Source organism: Drosophila navojoa, chromosome 3 (assembly GCF_054131105.1).
Source record: "Drosophila navojoa isolate 15081-1374.11 chromosome 3, UAZ_NAV_1.0, whole genome shotgun sequence".
Classification (NCBI taxonomy): domain Eukaryota; kingdom Metazoa; phylum Arthropoda; class Insecta; order Diptera; family Drosophilidae; genus Drosophila; species Drosophila navojoa.
Genome location: NC_142891.1, coordinates 28,246,323 through 28,257,150, shown reverse-complemented (window position 1 = coordinate 28,257,150; position 10,828 = coordinate 28,246,323). Strand labels below are relative to the sequence as shown.

The window sequence follows — 10,828 nt, the reverse complement described above, 5'->3', positions numbered from 1 at the left end:
ATATGCTTAGATATGTTCAGCCATCAATTCACCCCGTATATCGTACACCAAGGGCATATAGTCATTTTAATAGATAATAAGCAGCTAGCGTAGTTAACCCAGTTCATCGATAGCGATTCCGCAATTGAATAGAACTTGCTTAGCAGCAGCAGGTGGTCCGCAAAGTTCTCCAAAGTAGCGATCGACATTGCGAACTATTGCTTCGTATCTTCTAGTGGGATATCAAAATGCGTTGTAAGTGCGAATGTCAAGTGAATTCCTAGTTAAAAAGAAAACAAAAAACGATTATAAAAATGTCTAAAGATATGACGGAGCTCTAATACTCTTTCATTTGTGTATTCGGTATAAAATATGTAATTCAATATATATTTTTTTCAATTCAATATATAAATATATGCTGTTTTGCTTTTTTTTGTTGCTTAAAGCAACAGATACATTAACATTTACATTTATAGATTAAGATACAGATACAGATACAGATACAGATACAGATACAGATACAGATACAGATACAGATACAGATACAGATACAGATACAGATACAGATACAGATACAGATACAGATACAGATACAGATACAGATACAGATACAGATACAGATACAGATACAGATACAGATACAGATACAGATACAGATACAGATACAGATACAGATACAGATACAGATAGATACAGATAAGATACAGATAACAGATACAGATACAGTACAGATACAGATACAGATACAGATACAGATACAGATACAGATACAGATACAGATACAGATACAGATACAGATACAGATACAGATACAGATACAGATACAGATACAGATACAGATACAGATACAGATACAGATACGATACAGCTACAGATACAGATACAGATACAGATACAGATACAGATACAGATACAGATACAGATACAGATACAGATACAGATACAGATACAGATACAGATACAGATACAGATACAGATACAGATACAGATACAGATACAGATACAGATACAGATACAGATACAGATACAGATACAGATACAGATACAGTACAGAATACAGATACAGATACAGATACAGATACAGATACAGATACAGATACAGATACAGATACAGATACAGATACAGATACAGATACAGATACAGATACAGATACAGATACAGATACAGATACAGATACAGATACAGATACAGATACAGATACAGATACAGATACAGATGTTTCCAAAGATATTCTAGCTGCATTCATTCATGCTTGTACTTACTGTACACCCAAGTTCTTTATGACTAGGTTGAAAAATTTGAAGACTTGCATTTTTTGTATGTCTACGTCGCTTTGTATTGATTTACAATCTAGATGTGTTGCGATAGATGTATTAACTTAGATTATTTTCCATTTTAAGTCTAGCAAAAAATATTCACCTAACACAAGGACTGTAAATAAAATTGGATTGACTGGACTTATCAGCAAAGTTTCTATCGAATAAGAGCACAAAGCAAAACCCTATAAAAGCTCAGCACACGACTGTTTGCACTTCATAACAACGACAACAATGTCGCTGAACAAGTCGCTTCTTTTTCTCGCGTTGGGCCTTTTGGCCACCTTTGGATTGAGTCAGGCGGAACGCGTTCACTATGACAATTATCGTCTGTATAAGGCCACTTCTGAGAATGAAGAGCAACTCGCTGTGCTGAAGGAACTGGAGGGATCTTCGGACTCCATCATATTCCTGGATGGTGTTCACCTGGTGGGAGCCGATGTCCAGATGGTTGTTGCCCCCCACAAAGTGCCCGATGTATTGGAGATTCTGGGCAAATCTGAGATTAAATATGAACTGCAGTCCAAGGACTTCCAAAAGTCGTTGGATGAGATTGACGAGAAGGTGGCACCCAAGGGTCGCGCCAGCTCTGAATACAATTGGGGCCAGTATTACGAACTGGAGGATACCTATACCTGGATGCAGTCCTTGGCCAAGCAAAACCCAAAGACTGTCACACTGATCGAGGGTGGCAAAACCTATCAGGGTCGTTCAATTCTGGGCCTGAAGATTTCCAAGAGTGGCAGCGAGAAGCCCGGCATCTTCATCGAGGCTGGTATTCATGCTCGAGAGTGGATCGCCCCAGCGGCTGCTACCTTTATTGTCAACCAGCTGCTCACGTCAAACGTGGATTCTATTAAGCAGTTGGCCGACAACTACAATTGGTACGTCTTCCCCCATGCCAATCCCGATGGCTATGTCTACACTCACACCAAGGATCGCCTATGGCGTAAGACCCGTACACCTTATGGTAGCTGCTTCGGCGCCGATCCAAACCGCAACTGGGGCTTCCACTGGAATGAAGTGGGCGCCAGCAGCAGCGCCTGTTCTGATACCTACGCTGGACCCAAAGCGTTCTCTGAGATTGAGACTTTGTCCTTGTCGAACTATATTGCCTCGATCAAAGACAAGATTCAGCTCTATGTCTCGCTCCATGCGTACTCGCAGTATCTTCTCTATCCTTATGGCCATACTAAATCGTTGCCCGATAACGTTAAGGATTTCCAACAAGTGTTCAACGCAGCCATCTCTGCTGTCTCCCAGCGATACAATACAAAGTACACTGGTGGAAACATCTATGATGCCATCTACCCTGCAGCTGGCGCCAGTGTTGATTGGGCTTATGGCACCCAGGGTGTGCGCATGGCTTTCTGCTATGAGCTGCGTCCTTCTTCCAACTCTTATGTCACTGGATTTAAGTTGCCTGCTTCCCAGATTATTCCCGCCAGCGAGGAGCTATTGGACTCGATTACCGCCATGGTTGGCCAGGTGCAGAAATTGGGCTATTTCAAGTAATAATTTCAACAATAAAGGACTCAGATTTTAAAAGCATATTTGTGCATTAAATTCCTATTGGTCATATACAGGTGGCAGGTGCATTCATTGGGACTATGAGAATCTCAGTGAGTTCATCGATATCTATGACAAAAGTCAATAGATTGGTATCAGGTGGATTATTGACTTGAAAGGAATTATTGCTCTTTATTTGTCTCATTTCCAGTGAGCATAGATTGCTCTAAGACTGACAACTCGTGGCCACCCGAATAAAACTACCTTTAATAACAAACCTAATATGCTTGAGAATTACTTATGAAACGGAAATTTAATAAGCGAGGCGGCTCGATTGATAAGATTTATATAGCTTGTGAAGTCAGCCAATTCTGTTTAAATTATTAATGAATGTCAAGAAGAGCTTATGATGAATGGCCATGTATTTCACTTTCTAGGTAGTACACAGAACTGTTTCTTTGTTTCGAATATATTTCAAAATATATTTAAATAGTTTAGAATTCCGACCTGCCATATCGCTTGCTTCCAAGCGAGATTTTTAATTGGATGGATGCGCTTATAGTGCTTGATTTTTTATGTGTAAAAGATAAGGTTTCAACAGATATCTCAATAGTTTTCAGTCAGCAAATAAAGGTACATTAATGAATACGTACGCAAGTACCTGAATACGTTACGTCTGTATCACGTATTCAATTTATAGACTGCAAGTCACTGAATAGTGCCGGATTAAACCCACATACTTGATAATTAATTCAAAGATAACGCTCCTAAATTGAACGAAACCCACAAAAATGGGTTTCAAAAAGTGCAGTGATTTATACTAGAGTAATGAAAGTATTGATAAGGGCTTGGACACAGATTACGCTCTTATTTATGATCCTAAGGATTGACGTTATAATCGCAAGGGCTATAAATATGGCTTAGTTAATTGACTTATCAGCGCTTATCAACCTGTTGCGCTATAAGCTCCAGCGTCAATAAAAAGCAACCACGCGACCTTAAATGGCTAATACCACCGACAACCATGTCGCTGAACAAGTCGCTTCTTTTCGCCCTGCTTGGCCTTTTGGCAACTATTGGATTGAGTGGGGCGGAACGGGTCCGCTTTGACAACTACCGTCTATACAAAGCCAATGCAGAAAATGCCGAGCAGCTGGCTGTGCTAAAGCAACTTGAAGGATCATCGGATTCCATTTTGTTCTTGGACGGTGTTCACATTGTCGGAGCCGATGTCCAGATGGTTGTTGCCCCCCACAAAGTGCCCGATGTATTGGAGATTCTGGGCAAAGCTGAGATTAAATATGAACTTCAGTCCAAGGACTTCCAAAAGTCGATGGATGAGATTGACGAGAAGGTGGCACCCAAGGGTCGCGCCACCTCAGACTATAACTGGGCGCAGTACTATGAACTGGATGATACATACAACTGGATGATTAGCCTGGCAAATAAGTACCCACACGTTGTCACATTGATTGAGGGTGGAAAGACCTATCAGAGACGTTCGATTCTTGGTGTCAAAATATCGAAGAGCCTCAGCGAGAAACCTGGCATATTATTGGAGGCTGGGATTCATGCTCGAGAATGGATCGCTCCCGCTGCTGCCACCTTCATCATCAATCAGCTCCTAACCTCAAACTTGGATTCCGTCAAGGACTTGGCCGACAATTACAATTGGTACGTCTTCCCCCATGCCAATCCGGATGGTTACGTCTACACCCACACCACAAATCGTATGTGGCGCAAGACTCGTACTCCCTACGGCAAATGTTTCGGCGCTGATCCCAACCGCAACTGGGACTTCCACTGGAACGAAGTGGGTGCAAGCTCCGATCCATGCTCCGATACCTACGCTGGACCTAGCGCATTCTCTGAGATCGAAACTCTATCGCTGTCGAACTACATTGCCTCGATAAAGGACAAGATCCATCTCCATATTTCGTTCCATTCCTATTCGCAGTACCTGCTTTACCCGTATGGACACACGGCCGATCTGCCTGACAATGTAGAGGACTTCCAGCGGGTGTTTAATGCTTCAATTGCTGCCATCTCCCAGCGCTACAATACAAAGTACACTGGTGGCAACATCTATGATGCCATCTACCCTGCAGCTGGCGCCAGTATTGATTGGGCTTATGGCACCCAGGGTGTGCGCATGGCTTTCTGCTATGAGCTGCGTCCTTCATCTGCATCGGTCCTCACCGGTTTCAAGCTGCCCGCTGAACAGATCATCCCTGCTAGCGAAGAAGTGCTGGACTCGATTACCGCCATGGTTGGCGAGGTCAAGAAGTTGGGATACTTTGAATAAAGAAAGAAAACATAGCGGTAAGCATTGAATGGTATATTTCGAAGTATTTTACCAAATTGTGCAACAACTTTGCATAAAATAGATGTTTTCTTTAACCACTAATAAAGGTTGCTGAATTTTGTGTATTCTTGACTATGACTACTTTAATTATGACTACTTTGATTATGATACTTAGGCTAAGGCTAGATCTAATCTCTTTCTCGATTGATGTAGTTGAATACGGGTCGAAACGTGAGAAAGTAAACAAACTCAAAAGCCGTGACAATGCTGAAACCTAAAATAAGGCCAAGGAGACCGCCAAATGACGCTGAAAGGATAAAGTGTATTAAATAGCTATGGGGGTTATCAATGGACAAGAGCTTACCCAATGCTGAAAGCCAGTTCTGAAAAATCTCCATACGATATCTGGTGGACATCAGGTCGCTATAAAAGACGTGCACCAATATGCTATCTGTATGATTCGAGCTGTAGTTTGAATGCAGTAAATCAGTTTCACCATAAGAGTAATATTTTAGGGGAAATCTTGCCTGTTGGCCATTTTGTTGCGGGAGTAGCTGGCGTCCAGCCGGCCCATAGTGCTCTCGGAGCCATATTGATTCGACTCGCAGTCAGGCAGACAATCACAGGGAAAGTCGTTCGTATTACGTACGATGGAGTACGGGGCGTCTAGATTGGCCAGGGCACGCGAAAAGAAGCCTAATTTCCAAATTAGGAAAATCACTCAGGACGACAGCCTTCGAATATGGCTCAATTTTCCTACTCACGCTTGGTTTCGAGCATGCAATTCATATCAAGCACACCGCAGATCTTGATGGTCCCATTGTTGATTAGATAGGCGGGCAGGCAGCCGCAGCGCTGAAGAGTCATCTTCATCCTGCATTCGAACATGCAGTTGATGAAGGAATAGCGTTTAAGGCCATCCAGCTTGCGCTCGCTGCCAAAGAGGCAGTTCCTCCAGCGCAGGTCCATCTGACGAATATCCTTCGTGGCATACGTTGACGCTGGGTTGATGCGCACGAAGCTCTCGCGAGTCGATGTAACCACCTTAGTTTCTGAATTCTCGTCCGGAAAATTATAGGCATCATGAATTAGCAGACGAAAGCCAAATCCACTAAAGAAGGTGCCGTAATAGTCGGCTACCATTGGATCAAGCAGGACAGATAGACCCGTCGTATAACCACATCCAGTTACGCGGTAAGGACGCTTGGGCACTTGATAGGCAATTTTGCTGATAGAAAGGAACATGTTGTTGCGGTTAAAGGTACAGAAAGTATTTTAACTAACTACTAAAAGGTTGTCCATATGACACAAAGCCATTTGGCAGCCTTGGCAGTGCCTTAATTCCTTATTTAAATCTATATGTGTCTAAATCTTTGACCTATTGATCTGTGCTGAGACAGCAGCCGACAACTTGTAAGGATTCAGTTGGCCCCATGTGTGTACCTCTGCTAGAATCACTTACACTGGGAAGTTGTTGGACATGGTTGCAAAAAAGTTGAAGCTGCAGCAGATGCCCTGAATGGTGACGATGCGCTGAAACAGGCTCTCGCAGCGCGTCTTGATTCCCTTCCAAATGCACCGGGAAATCATGTCTAGGCAATCGGGAGACAGGCGATTCGTAAGTTCCGTGAGCGTCATATTATTCAATCTCAATATTTGATCGTAGATTTCCAATGAACTATTGTTAATTGTGCGGCCGGCGGGCAACAGAGTTAGATTAAAGAGCTCCTGTAGCTCCGCTTTGGTTACATTCGGAGGCAACCGCCTGTGGAATTTCGGAACAATATATTAGATTCTTTGCTAAAGATGCTTCTGTGTCACCCACATGTGCTCCTTCAGCATTAATGCTTTCGTTTTGGACACCCGGTTGAAGTTGCATATGGTTACCGCTGGAAAGGGTATATTCCAGGTGGGAAAGTGCGAGCTCTCGATGACAGTCACCGTGGGCGTCTCACGATTCGAGTACCAGGAGGTGAGCACCAGAGATATGGCACTAATGATAGCTGCTATAACGACGCCGAGCCAAAAGCAACGCTCATTTCGGCTGATATCCGGCCGTGTAATATAGCTGAAGCCGTGCAGTGAGGTAGTCTGGCAAAAATTACGCAAACTGTCCATAAACCAGATCCGTATCTCTCGGAATTGAAAGATTTTCCAGTGCTCAGACGTTTTCTCGATGGTGTTTATGCTGTTACTTTTATGGTACTCGGTCAGTTTGATCTGCAGCTGTTGCGACTGAACCAATTGCATATCGAAGATGCGTCGCTTCTTGAAGGCCATGTTGACCAGCAGAAGGTGCTTCGGGCAACTGACTTAATGGGCTCTCTGTATGTATTGGGAAGGCTGGCTAATAGACTTGTCCTAATTAGCCTTCGTGCCATTAGTTCGTTGCTGACGACGTCGCCTGTAACGTATTTGCTGCCGAGTTAGCCAGTTACATGTGGGTCGCACACATACAAAGAATATCAGCTCGAACACAGATACGAAACTGCAGCCCATAAATAGGCCGGTGATGCCGCCAAAGGTACCTGTCACAAAGCAATCGGTTGATAAGTTGTTTATTAAATATATGTAGGTCTTAATGGTCGTTAGCCACAGTGAGATTTCACTACAACGTCCGTCAGTTTGGATACTTCTTTCGAGCAGAATTTCTTAAGGATTATCCAAAGTTAGTTATTAGCTTAAATATAGATGTATTTTATTTAGTTTCATTGAGTATAGGTGTATATTATATAATGATCTGATTGAAAGATTCGTTAAGGCGATTTTAATTGGTCGCTTAATATTGATAAATGGAAATCTACAGACCTTAACTAACTGAAAAGTGAATAAGGAATCCCATCTAATCTTCACACAACTTTTCGATTTTTATAATATGCCATTAAACACTGACTTTTTATATAGACACCGCATACATTTTTCGGTCTTAATGTTTCAGAGTTTTCTATGTCGTTGCTTACCTGTACTTACCTATAAAAGTAAGAAAATTCTCATAGACATCCAAACGCAGTCGCTCCTCGTTTAATGAATCAAAGTATATGTGTAGTAGAACCTCGTCCGAACCATTAAAGTTTTTGCTGCCATAAAATAATTATAGATGTAAATATACATAGATATCCGTTTAGCCCCTCATGACAAATATCACTGTTTGGTCAGTGCAAATATCAAACTTACTAGAAAGAAATATTATAATGATGAGCTTGAAACATCGGGTAGCTCTCATTAAGGGTTGCCAGATCGATTTGCATTTCATAGCGCTTGAACTGGCAGGACGGTAGGCAATTGCAAATGCTTAGCAGTTGATCCCAGCTGTAAGCTAGGTAAAATAGATATCAATAAATTATAACCAAATTTAGGGACTAAGTGCGAATTCTGCATTAATTAATTGAAAATACAAAAATTAATTAAAAAAAAAACACATTTTCTAATTTAAATTGTGAAATAATGTTTACCAATTAAATCAACCAATAAAAAGTTATTTTCTTGGTGAATACATCTTAGTTTATCAGTCAGTCAATTCGTCAATTCGTTCGTTGATATCTGTATTATTCTTTCATATTCTTTACAGGTTTCTTATCTTTTCTTGTGGTTTTGTCTTGCCTTCTACCCCCATGTTCCCTATTGTTTTCTTCTCTTGTCTTCCCTTTCTTTTTGTATCTTTTTCTATACCCTTCAGATTTCTTCCTATCTCGTTCTTCTCTGTTTCACTTTCTTTCTTTCCATATCTTCCCAGTTTTATTGAATTCCTTGAGCGGAATAACTTACCCACTTCGCTCAGGCATTTCAGTTGTGTCAGTTCGCAAAGAGGCCATTGCGGAAACCTCGGCATGTGGGGATGCACACAGCCGCAAGCTTGAAGAATCCGCTCGCTCTCGCACTCTGCTAGGCAGTTCGCTTGGCTGTATTTCGAATAGTAGAATAGCCGGCGCTCCTGACTCAAGTAGCAGCCTCTTTTGGCGGGCTTTAAGCCGTCAATGTAGGGCGTGGCATGGGTACTGTAAGACCTCAGCATGACGTGAGCTTCTGTGCCTCGTGGCAGGAGCGCTCGTTCTGTGGCTGCATGAATGCCAGAGTGCGCCTCGTGCAGCAGCAACTGGAAGCCAGCTGCGGAATGTCGTGAGCTGGCATAATCGTCTAGCCGGCTGGCAAGGCGTAGGGTTAAGCCCTTGGCCGGATTGCCAGCTGTGTGGATGGGTGTTCCGTTAAAGGTGCAACACCGACCCTCAGAGTAGCTCCAGCTGGGGGTCAGCAGCTGATCGCAGCTTTGAACTAGGCCCTGCCACAGGCAGCCCAGGACCTGAGACTCACAAGTGCGTGGAGCCAGGTTCTCTAGCAGCTGAGGCCAGCTAGTGTTGCCAAATATCCGTGTTTGCCCATTCAGACTCCAATTGCGCTTAGTTAACCAGGGCAGAAGCTGTAGCGGCAACGCCCACTCGTTCATCCTGAGCTGACTTTTCGATATGCGATTCATACTGCATATGCTCATCGCCGGGTAGTTCATCGACTGCTCCGACAAGGGCTGCAGCATGCTCTCGATATACCTTATGGTGGGCGTCTCCGCTGAGAGGCTATAGGACATGACCAGTACGAGGAGGGAGAGAAGTATGGCCGTGCAGATGAGCAGCCACCAGAGCACGCGCTGCCAGGTGCAAGCCCCGACGAACACATGGAATCCATGGATGCTCGACATCTCGCAGTAGATCTCGAAGCCCGTCTTCGACTTGCAGAGGCCGTCGTCATGGCGGGCCCGCAGGAAGTTTAGAAATCTCGGCAATGGCAGCTGTTCCAGATTCTTGGCAAATCTCGCACGTTGCGTGCGCCAATATCGGAGGAGCTTAAGTCTCTGCAGTGTCTTGTGGAACTGCTCACATTTGGTCTGAGGTCTTTCCAGCCTATCGAAGCACTGAAGCGGCATTATCTTATGCGGTCGCTTGGGTCGCAGATAGGCCTCAAAGTTGATTAGATAGATGGGCTGGGGAGCATCTTTGGCTGGGGTAGTTGTCATTTTGTTTGTTGTTGTTGACCCAGTTGAATATGCGATTATATACTTTAAACCTGCTAAATATTATATTATATTTTACCTATTCATACCATTAAATATTATTATTATTATTATAATAGTATATACATATATGAATATATTTGAATTACAAACATTGTGTAGATACAAATATGTATTTACTACAAAATGCCAGGAGAGTCTATTTGAGGGCTCACAAAATACTTTGTATACTGCTGAAGAACCAATTGTTAAAATTTATATTGGGAATCGAGGGACAACAAAAGATTAAAAACAAAATGTATTGTATTGCAAAACTTATATTAGAACTACATATATTTAAAAAATATCTTTATAATTTGCTAATAATTTAGATAATGTAGATTTGTTTACTCTCTACAAATATAAATATATTCAACATATTCAACGAGAGGTATTTGAACAGAACTTACGAGATTAAAAAAGTTTGTTTAAAATATTGTTTATACAATATTCATTTCACTTTCGCAAACAAATAATTTTACTTTTTATACTTTTAACATATTATAAAAATATATTTTATATTGTATTAGAATAAAACCTTCTTAGAGTTTCGTTTCACTTGCGCCAACAATCTATTTTCGAATAGTCCAAAATCATTTGCTTTATATATGGTCAGTCATGTATGCCCCAAATTATTAGCGTTACGCCCACTCGATGATCAATTGAGCTCGACACGC

At 42.2% G+C, this 10,828-nt stretch overlaps 5 protein-coding genes across 5 annotated transcripts in view; 2 read left to right on the top strand and 3 right to left on the bottom strand.

Moving 5' to 3' along the window:
* The window catches only part of LOC115564197 (uncharacterized), a 104,805-nt gene extending 94,680 nt beyond the window's left edge, over positions 1–10,125 (bottom strand). Inside the window, exon 1 of the mRNA XM_089257705.1 lies at positions 10,109–10,125. The gene's annotated coding sequence lies outside the window, so the exon portion shown is untranslated. The remainder of the gene's footprint in view (positions 1–10,108) is intronic.
* LOC108649925 (zinc carboxypeptidase A 1) lies at positions 1,500–2,849 on the top strand. Its single transcript, XM_030385764.2, has one exon. The coding sequence runs from the start codon at positions 1,531–1,533 to the stop codon at positions 2,809–2,811; it is 1,281 nt and encodes a 426-aa protein (XP_030241624.2). The 5' UTR covers positions 1,500–1,530; the 3' UTR covers positions 2,812–2,849.
* On the top strand, positions 3,800–5,257 carry LOC108649924 (zinc carboxypeptidase A 1). The gene has a single exon (XM_018099020.3). It carries the CDS (start codon positions 3,830–3,832, stop codon positions 5,108–5,110), a length of 1,281 nt encoding a protein of 426 aa, XP_017954509.1. The 5' UTR covers positions 3,800–3,829; the 3' UTR covers positions 5,111–5,257.
* Positions 5,278–7,390, bottom strand: ppk16 (pickpocket 16). The gene is made up of 6 exons (XM_018099026.3): positions 6,936–7,390; positions 6,573–6,875; positions 5,875–6,338; positions 5,638–5,806; positions 5,475–5,575; positions 5,278–5,417 (listed from the first exon to the last, which is right to left on the bottom strand). Exons 1-6 carry the CDS (start codon positions 7,388–7,390, stop codon positions 5,299–5,301), a joined length of 1,611 nt encoding a protein of 536 aa, XP_017954515.2. The 3' UTR covers positions 5,278–5,298.
* Positions 7,472–10,115, bottom strand: ppk11 (pickpocket 11). The gene is made up of 4 exons (XM_030385780.2): positions 8,876–10,115; positions 8,285–8,426; positions 8,081–8,187; positions 7,472–7,638 (listed from the first exon to the last, which is right to left on the bottom strand). Exons 1-4 carry the CDS (start codon positions 10,113–10,115, stop codon positions 7,472–7,474), a joined length of 1,656 nt encoding a protein of 551 aa, XP_030241640.1.
* Positions 10,126–10,828: the final 703 nt, after the last annotated feature.